The following is a 20,106-nucleotide window of genomic DNA, read 5'->3' as shown; positions in this document are numbered from 1 at the left end:
TTGGTTGAAAATAAAAGGTGTGTCAAAGGGTGTGCTTCAATGGCTCGGTTCTTCACGGTTGACTGAATATTTCGGTTAACTAATGACCTCTAGAAGCAAGACAGTTGCGGGTGAAAAACTAGCAAGGTTATATGGAAGGATAAGCTCAGCTGCACTGAATCATCACCTAATGATCTGGGCCCAACCAGCCCTCCCATTTAACCACAACCAGTCTTCAAGCGGGCAGTACAGCTAATAGTGAATGAACAGATAAGCGATGCTTACATTGGAGATACCACTCTCGCCACACGATGTTGTTCAGTCTCATCTTCTCCTTCACAGATATCCTCAGGCCTTTATAGGCTTTGAACTGGGGTGCCTCCATCTTGGCACTATAACATCAATAACTGCGGCTGTTTTCTATTTAATACAGGCAAACTAAAGGGCAGTTTCCAAACTTGTTTTTGAATTTTCACGCATCATCGAAACTGCAATTTCATGCATGACACATGATAAGCCTGTAACCAGCCAATTGATTGGAAGTCAGCATTGGTGTGGATTAGGTGAACTGGCAGAGGAGCATAGCAAATCCATTAGGGTAGGTTAGAGCTGCCAAGTGTTGTTGGTTATATAATGGAACACATTCTAGGGTCAATGCAGTCGGTCACACATTAACAATAGCGCCTACATAATACGCACAGGTAAGCGCAAACGAGCCGAGAGATAGCAATTTATGAAGCAGAGTTTTCGACCTTAAACAAAAATCTCAGGAATTTTTTAAGCTAGTGAGCGATTGTCAAGCTCCGCCACGCATCACTACGCACTAATAGTTGGTCAGAAACGAGAACTAGAAGGCTACTACTATGCCTGACGGCGGTTATCGATGCACCAACTTTGGAAGTTCACTTAATCTCGCTGGCTAGTTTGCGGTTAGCCACAAATGTAATATGTCACTAGCGGTGGTCAACTGACTACACAATACACAGATATCTAAGGGCGTGTTACTGCCAATTATATGGTGCTCTTTATATACAGCAACTTTATCATACAACCAGATCGCCTGAAACATGACAATGATAACCACACTTAGTTCCCGTTGAAGGTAGGCAGGCTAAGACTGCGTCTTCACATTACACAATATTATGAAGTACAGTACGACCTCTACTTAACCTCTGACCTTTACTAAATCCTCTGGCCTTGAAATGCCTATTTTCCAACATTCATTGAAGATCACAATAATGGGACCACTTGGCAATTTTTTCATGCTCTGTCGTTTATCGCATAAACTTACTTCTTTATTATCTCAGACCTCATATGTTTTGTAGACTCTGCCTGCCGCCAAGAATATTCTCAAGAAATGTGATCTATTTATTGGTACACGTTTCATTCGATCCTGTGATGACAATAAGGGTTGGCTAACTAAATATTAAGATGCTATTAATATTCCAAAGGCCACCAATTTCCTTTCATATCATTACATGTACACGTACGTGTAAAAGCCATGTGAAATTACGCCAATTTTGTTGACTTTTTTCAATTTCAGTTACCGTTTAATAATATTCATGGCTAGAACATCCTTAGCTTCCCGTTGACATGCATAATGCCATAATTCATCTAATCAATACTTATCAAACTATGAATTTATAACAAATAACGTGTTTATTCCAACTAGTCCCATTAATTACGATCACGACATAAAATTTTAGCAAATATTTGCAATTAAACCAAAGAAATTTCCAACACATGGCATCGTAGTTCCGCATGTACACCGCATTGTAGTTTAGTGCGTAAACAGGAAAAAGAAGATGATTACAAAAATTAAAGTATTGCAATTTGCAAAAATAAATGTAAAAACTATAAAAAGAATAAAAGGTAATTTAGTTTAAACATAACCTAGTCTAATTTAGACTAAGTTCCACTGCGCACCTCTATCAACACTTCTAGATCCTCACTATCCGTCTCCTGTATTGCGAAACTTACATTTCCATTTGCCTTTCTCTTAAGTAACATTAAAGGATTTTCTTAATGAGTATTTGATTATTAAATTAGCGTTTGCACCTTTTCTACGTAAACCATTTGTTTTATTGCTAGGCGAAATAATTGACAGCAATTATTCAAGAGTAATATAATAGATTTCTCGGTAATAAAACGGCTAAGCAGTGTATTTTTAACAAATGGGCTAAAAATAACTACAGTCAAACATGGATAACTCGAACTTCACGGGACCGAGCGAAAGTGTTCGAGTTATCAGAGCGTTCAAGTTATCAGAGCACTGTCACAAGTGCAGGTATTTAACAGAAGATACATGTACATATACAAACTATGTATAAAGCAAAATCATAGATTGCTTGTTGCAAGTTATAGAGCCTCTCATGTAAAGTTTCAAAATTATTTATCAGGAAGTATAGATATTTTTCTGTCACTTGAGATTTGTTTGTTGCTTTAGGTGATGTAATGCCATGAGGTTTTCAGATTAAAATTGGCAAAACTTGATCGCCGTTAAAACACTCAGAGAATAAGACCCATCTTTTTTCTTCTGAGTGTTTAAACAGAGATCAATTTTGCCAATTTTAATCTTAAAACATCCTGACAGTCACATCACCTGAAACTACAAACAAATCTCAGCTGATGGAAAAATATTTAAATTTTCGGATAATTTTTAAAACTTCATACGAGTAAACATTTACGACCAATCCAAAATCGCATGCTTTACATCTGATCAGTTGTAAAAAACCTATCGAGTGTAGTCTGTAAAAATGTGTTTTATCCTTATATATACGCATATAATCACTCTTACAATATGCATTTTGCATGTTGTGTCGATCTTTATTAAATTTTTATCGCTAATACTTTGTTACATTTTTAGTTTGGTCGTAACTTAGCCAACGTGTTAGCGACCCCATTAATCAGGTTTTATACGATTTCCTAATCGGTTCCATTATGCGGTACGGGGGAACTGTATGTACACAATATACATATAAGGAGCGCTTTACTCGCTAGGAAAGCAGAGTAGTCGTAGCTCCGCGACTAATGTAAATTCCTTCGGATTGAAACAAACCAACGTTTGTTTTAATCCGAAGGAATTTACATAAATATCAACCAAAGTTTGTTCCTTCAGCAAAAAAACCGTTCGAGTTAATGATGTTAAGTTCGAGTTATCTCAAGCAATATATCATTGCGTATGAACGGACCAGAGAATCCGTTCGAGTTAACAATGTGTTCGAAATATCCGTGGCCGAGTTGAGTTATCCATGTTTGACTGCATACATATGTATGTTTGAAATGCATGAGCGATCACATTCGCTTCCTTTTCATGCCTTTTGCAAGTTTTCGAAGCATCAATCAAAAATCGCATAAAAAAGTTCAATTCAAAAATAAGTTGCCCTTCACAAAAGGTTGATGGTGCCTGACAATACATAGGAGACAGTAAATAAAAAATGTAGTGAATAAAAAGAATAAAAAATAAATTTTCAACAAAGGATTTAAAAGTTTTTATGTAATAAGTCAGCTATATTTGTACAAACTAAGTCATCATGAAGATGTAATGCATACAGTAGCTTACCTCTTATTGTAAGCTAAACTCATGCAAGCAAACAACCGCTGAAATGTGTGATCTATAGCATCCTGATCATGTGGAAGTGCTCTAGCAGACCTAGACGAAGGCTTGACACATGGGTAAGTCACAGGGTCAAGGCTGTTCATGCCATTTGTAGTCTGTGTCTCTTCACGCAAACTACATGCTGGAAAATGTCCACTAAGAGCTGACACACGTCGAGGAAAGCCAACCGTTCCACCTACCATGCTGAGTCAGACAATTAACTATGCAGATCTGCAAAACAATAACAAGTACTTTTAGACAAAGCAGATAACCCTTGTCATAACTAATGACTGTTAATCACATAGAATTAAAAGAATATGAAGAGAAATCACGAGTTGACTAACAGTGGAATAAAATTTACTTACACTCGTGTTGTAAAAATGTAAGGAAGAAGGTGCCTCTCGTACACGTGCATCGAACTAAACATATATTTACCTCTCATTAATTGACTTTCAATATTTGGGTTTATTGAAGTAAGGTTCGCAACAGCATTAGGAATTATGGCATAATCAAGTTTTTACAAGGCATCCTAATCTATTTTTAAACAAAGCGTAGAACGCGTTACGTAATAACGTATCAACTGTACATGAAAAACTTACTAAAAATTTGGAATTTTTTCAAAACTACGACATGTTTTAATGACCTTACCCGTCAAATTGCGTCAAAAGGGGTCTATTTTGCCAAAACTATGCATTCGATAACGAATGCATTTAGAAGAGGAGTGTACAACGTTATAATTTAGCAGTTATCGGGAACTACAGTTATCGAAATAGTTGAGCAAGTTATAAAGTAACACGTGACACGAATCGCGAGTTAGAGTTATCTGCAAATAATGCTTGCAAACAACGTTGAATGATAAATAATTATTTTTGATTTTTAATTATTTATTATTTAAAAAAATTTAAGTTTATAGTTTAAAAAAATTATTCTAATTATATTACTATGTCAAACAAAAATACTTGGAAGAGATTATATACAATATGTCTGCGCCCAGGAGAAGATTTGAGGAAAATAAAGAATGTTCAAAACCGCATCTTCCAGCATTTTTGAACGATGATAATAAGAGCTTGCGAGTAAATGGGCTTACTGGAGTATTTTGGATTATTGTTATTGTGCTATTTCTATTGTTTTTTGTAATCACCCACATAAATTATCATGATTTTCCCGATCCTGTGTCAACAACAACGGAAGGAGATGCAACAAATGACAAATCTATTTCAGGGAATAAAGGGTTTGTCGAAGAAAATGCTAGGCAATTTTTAGACACTGTTTGCAAGATTGGACCACGACACGTCGGTAGTAATGGTAACGAGGTCCTGGCTGTAGAGGTTATTGTGAAATATCTTCAAGAGATTTCTGCTCGCCTCTCAACTAAATCAGCTAACTCTATTGAGGTGGATATTCAGACGCCATCTTCAAACTGCTTTGATTTAGATTTTCTTGGCCATTTTACTAGCTGCTACAGCAATGTTAAAAACATTTTAGTCAAGCTATCACCTACATCAAAGAAGTCATCAGGATCACTTTTAGTAAACTGCCACTATGATACCGCTGTGACCAGTCCAGGTAAAAAAGATCTTTCCAAGCATTCACATGATAATGCTTTCAGCCTCTTTTTATTGTACTGTAAGTTTCATTTGTACATTTTTATACTTACTGAAGCGGCCGTGGTTCAGTGGTTAGTATATTGACATAGGTCAATATGTCAGTGGTGCGAATCATAGAAGGACCATTGCGGTGTCAAGAGGGCATCTAGCCACAATTGCTTCTGTGCCAAATTGAATGCGCAGATGGTCACAGTATATTTAGTTTCAGGATAGATTTGGTTCCGGATAAAGTGTCATAGGCCTACATGCAGTAGAGGGAATAAATATTGATAATTAAATTGAAAGAAAAAAAAAGTTGAATATTACTATAATTAAAGTTAGAACCTTTTCTTTCTTAGAAATTTCCAAATATTTGAATAAGACACTGGGCTATGATATATTTTAAAATGTAACTTCTTCGTCAAGAGAATAGATACCTTTTGAATTTGCCGGTTTTCATAACGATAATTTTGAAATTTTAAACAACAGTTTGATTGAAACAAATCAAGCATACTTGATCATCAAAACATGATGCATGTTTTAATATTTGTGTAGAGCTAATTCTCGTAATGCTTATTAATCTACCCTAATCATTATTTGCTTTTGCAAAAGTCAAAAAACTTAGTTAAATATAAAGAAAGTACGAAACTGCTTAGCTCAAAAATATGTAATTTTGGGTCTGTACTAAATGGAATTCCAGGAGCAAGTGATGACATGGTCAGCTGTGCCATAATGCTAGAGACACTGAGAGTTCTTTCTATAGCTGATGAACCACTCCAACACGCTATCATCTTTAACTTCAATGGGGCGGAGGAGGTTGTCCTGCAGGTAAGATAATCTTTTTGTTGCTGCTTAATTAGCATATGTGGTGTTTACAAACAAAACAATACACTGTTATTATTATGTCTAAAGCCTGATAGGATTTTAAACTGATCTTTTGAGCATTTTCAGACACGAACGATGCCTAAATGTTGGAACATGCTTCGTTAGAGCATGGTCTGCTAGAACGTGATCCGTGCCGTTCAGTTTTACAAAGAAAATGTTATTGGTAGGCATCACACGGATTCATCACTCAGCATCCATGGGCGAAGGAACTCAAGGCCTTTGTTAATTTGGAGGCTGCTGGGGCTGGAGGGAGAGAGATGGTCTTTCAAACTGGTATTTATCTCTTGTGTTATATACACATTTCCTGTTAGCTTAGGTTAAAAGTTAGTCTCTGTCTCATTCAATTTTTCTTTGCTTTGCTAAAAATTAGACAGACATTTATTTAGCAACAAGTTAGTTGATATAGCCGCTTTGTCTAAATCATGGAATTGCTTATGAAATATTATTGCAATCTCTGTGATAAGGACAGCCAGCTCCATACTCTATTTCTACTGTCATCAGTTGTTGAGAGCCTTGACTGTTCTGAATAGTACTGTTTGTTTTGCATGTTTCTTTTTTACAATGTAGATTAGTGTTGTCTTATTACTATAGGACCCGAGCATCCCTGGTTGGTGGCTGCTTACGCCGAGTCAGCTAAATACCCTGTAGGCTCCATTGTTGGACAAGAGGTATTCCAGAGCGGAATTATCCCTTCTGATACAGACTTCAGAATATATAGAGATTACGGAAACATTCCTGGTACATATTTCATATTTTCTTTTTCGTTTCTTGTATACAAAATGTTTAGTTTAAATTTCTGTGCTCGACTGCTTTTGTTGACCTGGACAGTTGGTTTTAAGATTGATTGCTGAACAATGAGTCAGAATATTTCTATGAATACCTGAGCTATTTCTGCTGAACCTTGTTTTATAGATGTTTCTTTTCATGGAGATAGCATATACATACAATAGTTACTATATTGCAGGGATAGACATAGCTTATACATACAACGGATATATCTACCACACCAAGTATGACCTACCAGAATATATTCCGGAAGGATGCATCCAAAGAGGAGGTTGGTAATTACATGTACAGTAATTCCTGTAAGATGGGCTAGATAGAATCTCTTGCTGCTAAGATCGTCCATATTGTCATTAATGCTAATATTACAGTACAGACGCTCTCCAACTTACGAACGAGTTACGTTCCGAATGATCGTTCGTAAGGTGAATTCGTCCGTAAGTTGCTTCAGTGCTATATTTTGTATTATAATTTATGTTTAAGGCCAATATAAGTATATTGAAGGTTTATATATGTATGCTTAAGGCTTGTATAAGTAACCTGTATTGGTTTGTACTGAAAAAAATATTTAATAAAATGGAGAGAATACTGTGGTGGGCGCTGGGCCATGACACTGCATTTCTTATTTTTTGCATGTGTTGTCCTTTTTATTATATTGTTGTTTTACTCCTTATGCTATCACTTATCGTTGTTGTCTTATTTTATTGTATGTGTGGTCCTTTTATTATATCGTTGTTTCACTCGTTATGCTATCACTTATATTGTTGTCATACCAACTCTTTAGCGGTCCTAGTTATTCCTTGTTAGCCGATGTTCTTATCATTTGCCGTTAGCCGGAACGGTTGATATTATTGTATATAAAGGAGCACGCTCACTTAGTTGAGCAGAGCAGATAGCCGTACGCTCATCAGCTAGTGAAATTTCCTTCACTAATAAAAAGCTGAATGAAACTACACGCTCTCTCTTCTCTTTATTTATTAACCTAGATTGTGCCAAGTAAAGGTCGGCAAATTCCTTTACAATACGTACAGTAAAAATAAAAAAGTTCTTTGCGCACTAGAGATACGTTCACGCACTTATGCACTGCAACGAACTTGGCAGAGGAAGGTGAATGCGGGGTGGTGCTTTCGAGTAGTGCCTCTTTCCGCCGCTAACACGCCAGTAATACCGTCGCTAATAGCGTCGGTATTAGCAGCAGACATACACGCAGACTTGTTCGTATGTACCGTTGTTCGTAACTCGAATGTTCGCAAGTAGGAGAGCTTCTGTGTGTATCGATGAGTATCTGTGAGTATATGTGTGTGTCTGAGTATATGTGTGTGTGTCTGAGTATATGTGAGTGTCTGAGTATATGTGTGTGTCTGTGATTATCTCTGAGTGTTGTGAGTATCTGTGTGTGTGCAAAACTCTATTTGTGATTGCCTATTTTGCAATGTACTGTTTAACAAATACATCACAGAGATTTTTGTCGACTTTTATTATAAACTGTATAGGGACCGAACATGTTTAAAATTGGTCTAAAATTGCTGCATCTGTTTGGAGCTATCAGAGTTTGTATGGGTCAGCATTGCATTATATAAACATTTTATTATAGGTCAGCATGTTACTATAATAAGTGTTTGTATGGGTCAGCATTGCATTATGGAAATTAATATGCTTTCACTTTAAGATAGGATTTGAATGAATTTTTTCATTACTTTTCTGCATGATGCAATAATTATCAAGAACTGAGCCAATACCAAAAGTGCCATTACCGGAGGGACAATATTAGCTCTAACAAAGATTACATGCAATTTAATTAATTGTGAACTTTTAAAAAAGTACCAGGATATTGTCACCCACACAACTACAATGATACATTGAATATTCAGTAGAACTTTTTAATCTCTTACTATATCTGGTCTGCCACAACACAATTTAGATCTCAAGTGTACAGTAATGGAACATAGTTAGTTGTAAAAATACTTTTACCTCATGCGATTGAAGCTTAGAACTTGACAAAATGTGAAAATGGATGAGAAGATTTTGTTCTACAATTCTCACTTATTACAGCAAATGTTCCTTTCAAATACAAGATAATGCAGTTATGGGTTCAACTAAGTTTTGCTGTCAATTATTAAGTCACAGGGACAAACTTTATCTATAGCTGTCTTCTGTCTACAAGAATCCTGTTTTACTCATTGGCAGTTGAATGTTGAGTGTGCAAGGGTTAGAAATCCAAAAATCTGTATGTATTGGCTATAAATGGCAAAACAAAAATATTGTTAACCACGGGGTTCTTTAAAATGTCTCATATCCTGAGAATTGATGAATTGATTATTACAAAAAGGTGAATCCAGTCTCATGTTTTTGCAATTGGAAAAGTACATTTAGTTGGAGTTGAGGCAAAATAGTTGATGTATTAATTTTGATACATCATCCTTGCTCACAAATTTTGAATATCAGAAAATACTATTTGTTTTAAACACGTTTGGTTTGAATTTTCATTATAACAAAATGAATAGCATTGTTAAAATTAACACTATATTTTACAGAAATAAATATGATTATTTAGAAGTTAAGCCAGCCTCCGATTTCATTCCTGATCAACTTCCAGTACTTCCAGTAAATACAAATGTACATATATTAGTATAATTTATATATAGACAGTAGACGCTTGTACAACATAAATAATCCGTTTTAAGAACGTTTACGTTATAGGAATTTACGTTATACACAGTAAAATACATGTAAGTTGCCTAATCCATTCCAAGATCTTTCCCAACTCACCCTTTGGCCATACAAAAAAGAAAAACTAGACATAACTTTTTAATTTGTGGGCTGTATCGTAACTGCAGTATTATTGGTTTACATCGACAACGTTTCTCCTTTTTCTGATCAACTTCACTGGTTTTATAGACCATAAGTGCGGTAATTTTACAATAAGTTGATGGAGAGCACACATTTTCGACGTTCATACGCAACGATTTGCTTATTTTTTACTGAGCAGCAAAAAGCAGCAATATTTTATACGTCTACAATAAAAAAAAAACATATTTACTATAAAAAAGTGGTACTACCTGTTCGTCATATATCTGCATCTAGCGGGGTCATGGTTACGATAAAAGATAAGTTTTGACGATCCTCCAACTTGTGACATGCCGATTGGTAGGCCGATGCTTTAACACCTATGAACAACTGCGCAGCCACCCTATTCTCTGTATTGTCAACACGTCTGATGATCTATCACGACAAACTAGGATGTTGCGAAAGTTTTATATCTAATTGGTATAATGCTATACACACATCAGTTTTTGTCTCGCAAGTGGGGCGAGATAGGTTACTATTCAGATAGAATTTGAGGATTCGCTCGACTTCACCCTTTACATTATATGGAATTTTTTATGTAGTACGAAGCAAGCAAAAATTCACATAAATTATATTCGTTATAAGAGATATAAGTTATAAGAACGTTAATTGTACATATATAAATATATGTATATTTACATATGTACCATATACATATAAATGTGTGTAGATATGTGTAGATGTATATATATTAGATGATCGCCCATCAATGCATGGTAATAAAAAGCAGCTTATAAATGATAAGCTAATGTAGTTGCCATTGTCTAAGTTTCTTTACCCAATGAATTTGAGTAACTTAAGCTAGTAACAAAAGCTAGTCTAAATCTTTACTATAACAAGGGCCATGATTTTAATTCTGCTTATAATCGTCGAGTTATGCCTCATGATCTCTCACGCCTCATGATCTCTCACGCAACACGCAATCATGATCTTCAAGCGTGTTAGTTGAAGCATGAGTATTTTAACCAATTGGCATTAAAGATTGGCAGGTTTACTAAATATGATGTGCACAATTATTCCATAGTATAGTCAGTTCGATGTCTAATGCATAGCATGCCTGCCTGTAGAACTGTAGGTTCCAAATTCAATCTCAGTGAGAAGCGGATTTGTTGTTCCTATAACATTATCGCTATAGCTAGACACACAAACGATGGACAGCTGATAGACAAACAAGCACTGAGCTTTATAGATATTTAGATATCGATATCATATATTTATGTACCGTGTATATATAAATACGTGTATATATGTATGTACATAAATGATATATGTGTGTATGTATACATTATATAAATAGGTGTACTTTATATCTTGTTAGATATTCAACATCAAATGTCTATTTTTGTTTTTTCTGGTATCTGGAGATGCTTGTAAAGCTAGTGTTTGCAATTTGATTCTTATTTCAGGAGAGAACCTGCTGGGTCTCCTCACGACTTTAGGAAACTCTGACAGGCTTGAGGAACCAGGAGATTTGAAAATGGGCAAGATGGTATTCTTTGATGTGATGGGCTTCTTTATGATTTATTACCCTCACAGGATCGGAGAGGTCGTTAATTCTTTGGTTGTTGTAGCAGTGCTGCTCAACCTCTTCAGGAGGCTCAAGTCATTCAGACAATCAGGTAGGGGAGGATAATTAGACATGCTAGTGTTCTAGAAAGGAACAGGTAGAGATGGTTAGTTATAACTGCCAGTACTCTAAAAAAGAACAGGTAGACATGGTCAGTTATAACTGATAGTACTCTAGAAAGGAACAGGTAGAGATGGTTAGTTATAACTGTTAGTACTCTAGAAAGGAACAGGTAGAGATGGTTAGTTATAACTGCTAGTACTCTAGAAAGGAACAAGTAGAGTTGATTAGTTATAACTGCTAGTACTCTAGAAAGGAACACGTAGAGATGGTTAGTTATTTGTGATCTAGAAAGGAACTGGTAGAGATGTTGTGTCATGTTTTCTACGTTTTAGTCAATGTAGTGGATCATTTGACTTACGTTTTATGAGTCATTATATTTAACAACTTTAGTCCATTTGTTGTATACAGGAGCATACTTGTTTGTATAGCATACTTCCACTATGTTGGAATGCAGTTTGTATATCATACTTCCTCTATGTTAGAATACAGTTTGTATATCATGCTTCCTCTATGTTAGAATACAGTTTGTATATCATACTTCCTCTATGTTGGAATATAGTTTGTATATCATACTTCCTCTATGTTGGAATATAGTTTGTATATCATACTTCCTCTATGTTGGAATACAGTTTGTATATCATACTTCCCCTATGTTGGATTACAGTCTGTATATCATACTTCCTCTATGTTGGAATACGGTTTGTATAGCATCTATTGCAGGGGGAACCACTTATCTGTTCATGAAGCTGATAGGCGTGAGTTACGCCATGCATTCTACAGGATTTCTATTCATGATAGGCTGTAATTTAGCCTTAGGTCTGCTAGTCGGTTACGTACGCCCTATGATGTGGTACACAAACAACTGGCTAACCTTTCCCATATACACTCTTCCAGCTATAGCTATATGGATTCTTGTCCACCAGAAAGGGAGAAAATGCTGTGAATCAGTTTTTCAGGTAATATTTACCATAAGGATCAGGATAAATAAATGTATTTTGTTGATTTTCTGGCGCTATCTTCTCTTTTACTACTTCACAGCTGTTTTTTGTTTGAGCAATGTCATTGCTGTTTGAGGGTATCAACTGCTATCTGATCAGTACAACTGATATCTGTCAATTACAGCTGACACCTGTTCATCACAGCTGACACCTGTTCATCACAGCTGACACCTGTTCATCGCAGCTGACACCTGTTCATCACAGCTGCTATTTGTCCATTACAGGTTTCATTTGTCTGTTACAGCTGTGTCTGTCCATTACAGCTGACATCTGCCCATTACAGCTGACATCTGTCCATTACAACTGAAATTTGTCCATTACAACTAAAATCTGTCCATTACAACTGAAATCTGTCCATTGCAGCTGACATCTGTCAATTACAGCTGACATCTCTCAATTACAGTTGACACCTGTCCATTACAACTGCTATCTGTTCATTACAATTGATATTTATCCATCCCTCTCATTGTTCGTTAATTATAGCTGGTGTCAATCTGGGACATAGAGGCAATCTACTTTGACTCTGCGCTGCTGTTCTGGACTCTTCTTCTGGCTGCACTGACAATGGGTGGAGTTGCATCAGCCTACATCTGCATGTTGTTAGTTATCTTCCCTCTGATTCTGAGGCAGCTTGTGCCCGACTTCTTCAACATCAAAATGTTTCGTAAGTCACTTGATGTTCTTGATGGCTCGAAACTATCGTTACTATTTTTTCTCCAACAGAGCGACAACACAAAGTGGTTTCATTACTTAAAGATGAACTTACATAAATTTTCGGTAGAGTTTAACAGAAAGTATCAGTATTTTTCTATCGTTTAGGATTGTTTTTAATGTTTGAGGTCGTCTGACTGCCAAAATGTGTTAAGATAAAAATCGACAAAGCTTGATCATGGTTAAACTGCTGCGGTCAAGCAAGAGTGCGATTATGATCCCACGACCAAACACGAGCATAGCGGTTGTTTGGGAGATTTATGATAAATGCATATGTGCACACAACTCCCGAAAAATTATCCGTTACCGACCAAACCCTTGTACCGAAATATCGTCAACAAATTTAACCATTTTTGTGTAGAGTCGTTTAAGTATAATAATGACATAAAACACATAAACTTATTTAAATATGTTACTAAGTCTTTGCAAGGTTACCGCAACATCTTAAAACTAACCCATCTGATCGGATTATACATAAATAAACAGATTAATTTGGCCTTAAATCGAAATAAAACCTTTACAAGCCTTGTTTGATCAAAATTAAGACTGGCATATGAAACGCCGATAAAGCCGTGCGACGGAGAGTAGAAATATTAAGTCACCAGCATTTCACAAGAAAAACAAACATTTCACCAGTCTATAGCATTGTTTAATTGTCGAAGGTTTCTGTAAATAGTGTAAACTGTTTGAGGCGTGGACCGATTTACAGGTTTTTGAAAATGTGGTACACAGTTTATCAGCCTATGTTTTTTGTCCAACTACGGAAGGTTTTTTAAATTATCTATAACATTAGCCAGAATTCTTTACATCTTATCTACAAGCTAGGGCCAAACTACAATGCCCCTTTGTGACAAGAATATTTCTTAATTTCACTCCAGTTTGCAGAAAACTTCCAGACGCGTGAATGCTAATGCTTGCTTTCTGTTACATATCGCTGTCAAAACCATTCTACATTCACAACACAACTTTCAAACTGTATATTACACGGCAGCTTGCCGTTTTACTTTTAATATTGCATTTCAGAGATATAATAAACATATTTCATTATTGCTGTTGTTAGTTAAATTACGTACATTAGGTTAGGTCTGCAGCTTGAATTAATATTTATTTTATTGTTGTAAAATATAAGTTTGAGATAGTAGTAGATTAGGTCTGATTTTTATACAACCTTTCGTTTTGCATAATTGACCTTTTGAATTTCATTTCAAAACAACTTGACAACTACCATGGACATACAACCTCCCAGAACACCACGTCGTCGCAGTGGCCGTCCACGTGTCTCCCAATTATTACGGAGGAGGAGAAATAGAAGATCCTCACAGCAACCATCAACATCAAATGCTAATGTTCAATAACACGCTACTCAAAATAATAAAAACAACTCATCTGATTCAAAGAATTCTTTAGTAGATGTTGTAGGCGAAGCCTACAACATCTACTAAAGAATTCTACTTTTGTAGAATTCTTACCTGTTGTAACTACTTTTTCAACATCCAGCAGTGCCCTTTCTTTTTTCCATTATCACTTTGGTCGTGGGCTGTATGACAAGGGAATTTCTAGTGTCTATAGTTGCAAAGAGACTGGCTGAATAGAGACGCACACCGCTGCAACCTAAATGCAATAGCCGATATCAACTATAGCAACGATATCAACTAGTGATGTCATTATGACACGTATTTTTCGTCAGAGTTTTAATCGCTATCAAGTCTTGTTGGTTTTAATCTTGAAACCTCCTGGCTATCAGATCACCTCAAACATAAAAATAATCGCAAATAATAGAAACATGCCGGTACTTTCTGATAAAATCTACAAAAATGTTATGTAAGTTTATCTTAAATGCGGACTTGTCTGACCCTTTATAGACCAGATGTTTTTTGCAGGCTCTCCTTGGTTATATCTAGCTCTAACAGCTGCTGGACTGCTGCCTTCTTTTCTTCAAGTGATGCAACATGTACACCACAACAGCATCTTCTTCATGCCTTTAATGGGCCGCAGCGGACCTGGTATTTCTCCTGATTTGCTCATCGCTCTTATATCCGTTCTGCCAGTTCTTGTCTTCTCCACTTATCTTGTGAGTTAATATTACCTCGTAATAAAATAGGTCGGCATCATTAGTTGTTCCGTAATGTGTAGCTTTTCTCCAATACACCAAATTTCTGCCATGGTTTAGCATTATTTTGCAGTTTAGTCTGTTGCTCTTTTTGTGTAGTCTATCGGTTGTTTTATATTGGTATTTATGCTTGCCGATTGGGTTTGTCATCCGCTTTGTGTGTTTATGTATGCTATCAATTTTATGTTTATGATTGTATTAGCTGAATGCCCTGTGTCGCACTGGTAATTATTTTTATAGCTTATAAACATTGCTTTACCTACTACATTACCTTTACTTTACATAACCTGCATTTTCCTAGTGAGGCCTCACGTCCTTTCTAGGTACCTGCATTATCAGCATATACTTGGTGAGGCCTTGAGGCCAGCTGACAATCGTTACGCGTGACGCGGCGTCATTATGCGTAGTTTGACCGATGTAATGAATATCTTCACTACTATTAATCTCTAAGCTCAGATGGACATGTAGTCCACTGGGTAAGCTCGTCGCCTGCAGCCCTGGAGGCGTAGAGTTCAAATTCATTATGAAGTGTATTTTTCGACCCTAAAACTGTATCACTATATCTGGACAGACGAAGAACGACAGATAAACGCTGAGATTTATATATATAGATTCTCATCAGGTCAATCACTGAAAGAAAATACATTCTAGAAGATTAGAACTGCACACTCGTGCTGGAGTAATGTCCCCATGATTGTGTTTATCATGCTTATTAATGTGTTGTTTGTAAGAATTATCGTAGTTCCTCCTACTTCCCTTCTTCGCTGTATCAGGGATTTTTCGGCCATGTGAGTTTTTTATTTACATTTAATAATGGCAATTTATGTTTTTTTTCACCTTAAAATGAATAAATTTAAGAGTCAGTACAGTTTACATCAGTACAGTATATTTGAATGCCGCGATATGACATCAATGTGTTCTCTCTACCGGCGGCGGTCTTCATTTGGATACGTATAACAAAGCGATCAGTGTTGTCACTAAGGCGTGACATGATTGAGGTACTTCTGTAACTCTAGGACATGATAGTGGTACCTGTGTAGCCATATGACACAATAGCTAAGCTATATATTGGCTCTTGTCTGTCTGTCCAAATATCGTGATAAAGTTTTGGGAACGTAAAATCTGCCATGTAGAGGATACAAACTCGGAACCTCCACTTACGGGGTAGATAGGCTTATCCAGTAGACTATATGTTCAGCTAAGAATGGTCATTACTAATATTGAAGATATGCATTACATCAGTTAAAATATGCATAACAATGTTGCATCACGCGTAACGATTACCAGCTAGCCTCACTAGATAATACCCAGCGTTGCACGAGTAATAAAAACAGCTGATAAATAGTTGCAATAATGTAGTGTAAAGGTAATCTAGTAGGTAAGGTAATGTTTGTAATCTGTTTTTTTACTACCCGTACATTCACCTAGTATTAAGAATAAAACGCAGTGTCATCATGTTTGACTGTAAAATCAGCTATCATTTTACTTATATTAGCGCAATAATTAGTCCCCTTTCTCATTCTTCAACCTTGACCTCTAGTGAAGTAAACCACCTCTTCAACCACATCTACCCCTTAATTAAATTTATCTTCAACATCTGCATTGGAGCTTTTGGTTCATGACGAATTTTGGATGCTGAGGTTTAAAATCTCTTTTCAATTTCAAACACTACTGAAGAATTTTACATGGACCTGACTTATCTCAGTGCTTTTATCCGTGTTCAACAGAATCCTATTGCGGTTACATTGTAGGCAGGATTTCTACACGTCAGCAAGGATCTCACTAGCTTAGCTGTCAATTTTCTCTCCATTTCCGCTTTCTTTATACTCATTGGTTGCTTTACAAGTCTTGGATTTCCTTACTCAGATAATCCGGCATCTCCTTCGGCACAGAGACACGCTTTCCACGTGAGTGTTGTTGATGTTTGACTCGCTTGTTAAGCTGTGCTTATAGCATAGATGAGAAAAAAGTATTGCGTTTTAAACATGAAAAATTTCATCCTTTGATAGGTTGTCACATTTTAGGTGTTAAATAAAAATAATTGCATTGTAGCACTTTTGGCGAGAACTGTACGCGTATGACGGAACTTTGGAGAAGGAAGATCATGGGTTGCTTTACATACCATTTGACTACAATGAGCACAGATACCTTGATAACATACCGGAACTTAAGTCTATGCAACTACAGGCAGCGGATAAGGATCTAGCTTATGGAGGATTTCCCTACTACCTCCCGCTCATGCCTATTCTCTCGTTAGTTTTGATAGTTTTTTTGCCAAGCTATCAGAAGTTTCTGGCAGCCTCCAACTTTGATACAATCGCTTTATATGTTTCACAGGCAGATCAGTTTGTGGAAACCTTTTTAAAGAAACAGATAGAAGTTGTTTTCAAACCTGATTTGAGTTTAGTGTTAATTTAGCGGATAATTTTAGGTTGATAAAATGGCCTCAACATCTGGAACCAAGTCTCTTATACAACGTGCTATTAGTTTTACTAATGCTATTAGCTAATAAGCTAATAGCATTACTAATAGCTTTACTATTAGATTTAGCTCTACTGCATAGACAACTGCATTTTCATATCATAAAATAATTCGTAAGATGACAGGCAAGCATATGCAACTCCCATTTGTCTCGTCACTTGTATGTTTATTTTATTGTATGCATTTTAATGGCGTATTGTTGGTTAATTAGAAACTTTGTGAAATCTGTTTGAACAATTCTTGGTATGTCTCTGCGAGTTTGAGGTGTATTCATGATATACTTACAGGAAATACTATGTGGGTGACCTAGAAAAACCCAGACTTCAAGGACGATTGAATGTGAGCCATAGCAAAGAGAAGCTAGCCAATGATGTTGTTAGACATCATTTTACTTGCGCAGGTTTGTATGCTAAACTAGCTTAGAAGCAAGTAATACTAGCGTCTTATGTCACAAGTATTTGTTTCTCGCGGACCTACCTCAATAGTATAGCAAGGCAATTAGTGTAGGATCGCTTCTATGTGCTCCGATTGGTTTCATCTGGCAAGAAAACACGGTTTCTGATTGGTCGACCTTGTCTTTATCTATTCTTAGCTCCACTGCACATGTTTGTGAATAAATGTTCAAGTTTCATATACTACAACCAGAGCTACTGGAACCTATCAATGATCTCTAGGCACAATAATCTTGAAGAACTCTTTTAGATGCAAAAACAAAAAATATAGCAATTCACACTTTGTCTCCAAATAATCACTACAAAACAATTGCTTCAGACAGCTGTAGAGAAATAGGTAGTACGACTCTTGCATTCTTGAGTAAAAATGTAGAAAACACAACTCCTTTTACCATAGCACGAACATAGAGAACATAACTCCCTTTGACCTGATAAAAAATAAAACTACTTTAGAGACTAATAAAGAACACAAATTTTCTAGACAGCAATAAGATCATCACTTTTCTAGACAGCAACAAGGTACATCACATTTCTAGACAATAATAGAGTATATGTACGTAACCGTTCTAGACAGTAATAGAGTACATAACCTTTCTAGACAGCAATAGGGTACATACTATTTTTAAATGCCTTCTGATAAAGGTACCATAACGGTGGTGATCAAGGCAAATCAGATAGCAATATAGACCATAGTCTTTGCGAACATAAACTTTAACAAATGGCCCTCAAAAACAGTAGATTCATACCAATATTGGCACCTGTTACAGGAGACCAGGTGTACAGGAACATCTATTTGTCAGTCGTAGAAGGTGGAAAGCTCATAGGCTGGTCATTCACATCAGGCACTCCGACACCTACTCTAATGCCAAAGGAAATTACACGCAACCACTACTTCGTATATACTACATCAGCGAGCGCCCCTCGAGGTCCACTTCAATTCTTTCTTGATATTCAGGTTGGTTCACCCTTACCATGTTTGCTCGTTACTGTAGTGAGCTGCAATCGCTTTATTTCGTGGCAAGCGTAAACTGCTAAATTAATATCTTATGTGGTGTATTAGGTAGGTGAGGGGGCATCTCTTGACAAGCATTGGCTGGACATTGGATTTGGTGTGCATTACTTGGATGGACCTGAGAGCACAACTCCTGAGCTCACTGCGATGCTTGACAAGTTTCCTAACTGGACCGTGCCACTTGGCTGGGTGGCTACTTACCAACACTATAGGTTCTGAGTTTAATTTTCGATTGTAGTTTTTTATATTGCATGTAGTTGGATTGTGGTTTCTAGCGTGCAAAATTCTATACTTGTTTGATTTGATAACAATCGTTTTGATATTATTTGACGATATTTATTAGAAACAGTAATTTTTACTCATATTTAAAATTTTGATTTTTTATTTTGATCTCCATCCATTAAGCTTAGGTTGAAACACTGCTGTCTGTGTGGTGTTTCTGTCTGCTCAAAATACACACCTCAAAATACAAACTTCACACCAGTGGCATCTATGTAGATTCTATTGTATTATTCTGCCAGATTACATGCTACAGCACTTTTGACCGACAGCTTGAGAGTTGTTAGTATATAATCTGGATAATAATAAACAGGGGCGTTATAAATGGCTTAGGATTGTAAGGCCAGGACTATGTTGTTGGTAGACAATTTACAGTTCAAACTTAGCAAAGTAAATAAATTGCCTGTGGTTGCAGCTTCCTATTACAAGACAGGCATTATTATTTTTAAGTTGAAAATTCTTAGCATTTTAGCTATCGTCTGACAGCTTTTGACCACACCTGATCTGACAGCGTGATCACTGATCAGACCTGTAAAGTTTGACTCGCACATACGACCTGCGAAACACACCGTAGACTGGAGTTGTTAACTCCGTTGTTGTTTTTTTATAATAAAAATTTAATTTTTTGTCATACATCGAACTAAATAAATTTAAAAAAAACTAATGCAAGTATCAATTTATATATTCGCTTATATGTAGCAATTACACGCAATATTTTAGCACCACATGATTATGGTCGCCGCCCACATGTAGCC

The 20,106-nt window shown here is 36.3% G+C and overlaps 2 protein-coding genes across 4 annotated transcripts in view; one reads left to right on the top strand and one right to left on the bottom strand.

Annotated features, from left to right (window-relative positions):
• Window positions 1-4,327, bottom strand: part of LOC137388717 (carbohydrate-responsive element-binding protein-like) — a 36,632-nt gene extending 32,305 nt beyond the window's left edge. For all 3 annotated transcript variants that reach the window (XM_068075167.1, XM_068075168.1, XM_068075169.1), the window contains exons 1-3: window positions 4,226-4,327; window positions 3,542-3,808; window positions 265-371 (exon numbers count right to left, since the gene is read on the bottom strand). In XM_068075167.1, the coding sequence (XP_067931268.1) occupies window positions 265-371; window positions 3,542-3,780 (346 nt within the window). In that variant the 5' untranslated portion in view covers window positions 3,781-3,808; window positions 4,226-4,327. The remainder of the gene's footprint in view (window positions 1-264; window positions 372-3,541; window positions 3,809-4,225) is intronic.
• Window positions 4,328-5,047: 720 nt separating this feature from the next.
• LOC137388929 (endoplasmic reticulum metallopeptidase 1-like) lies at window positions 5,048-19,539 on the top strand. The gene is made up of 14 exons (XM_068075430.1): window positions 5,048-5,143; window positions 5,864-5,991; window positions 6,216-6,321; window positions 6,640-6,786; window positions 7,013-7,105; window positions 11,085-11,297; window positions 12,029-12,264; window positions 12,790-12,970; window positions 14,898-15,088; window positions 16,879-17,034; window positions 17,180-17,379; window positions 17,896-18,008; window positions 18,828-19,015; window positions 19,121-19,539. Exons 2-14 carry the CDS (start codon window positions 5,878-5,880, stop codon window positions 19,289-19,291), a joined length of 2,109 nt encoding a protein of 702 aa, XP_067931531.1. The 5' UTR covers window positions 5,048-5,143; window positions 5,864-5,877; the 3' UTR covers window positions 19,292-19,539.
• The last annotated feature ends 567 nt before the right edge of the window (window positions 19,540-20,106 follow it).

Source organism: Watersipora subatra, chromosome 2 (assembly GCF_963576615.1).
Source record: "Watersipora subatra chromosome 2, tzWatSuba1.1, whole genome shotgun sequence".
In the NCBI taxonomy this organism is placed as follows: domain Eukaryota; kingdom Metazoa; phylum Bryozoa; class Gymnolaemata; order Cheilostomatida; family Watersiporidae; genus Watersipora; species Watersipora subatra.
Note: the sequence above shows the minus strand (reverse complement) of the source record. Positions and strands in the feature narration are given on the sequence as shown.

Bases quoted from the DNA above. Each gene is read 5' to 3' on its own strand.
- LOC137388929 (XM_068075430.1), top strand. From the start codon at position 5,878: ATGGTCAGCTGTGCCATAATGCTAGAGACACTGAGAGTTCTTTCTATA. The intron at 7,106-11,084 runs GTTGGTAATTAC...TTCTTATTTCAG, and splicing joins AGGATGCATCCAAAGAGGAG to GAGAGAACCTGCTGGGTCTC. The intron at 11,298-12,028 runs GTAGGGGAGGAT...CATCTATTGCAG, and splicing joins CAAGTCATTCAGACAATCAG to GGGGAACCACTTATCTGTTC.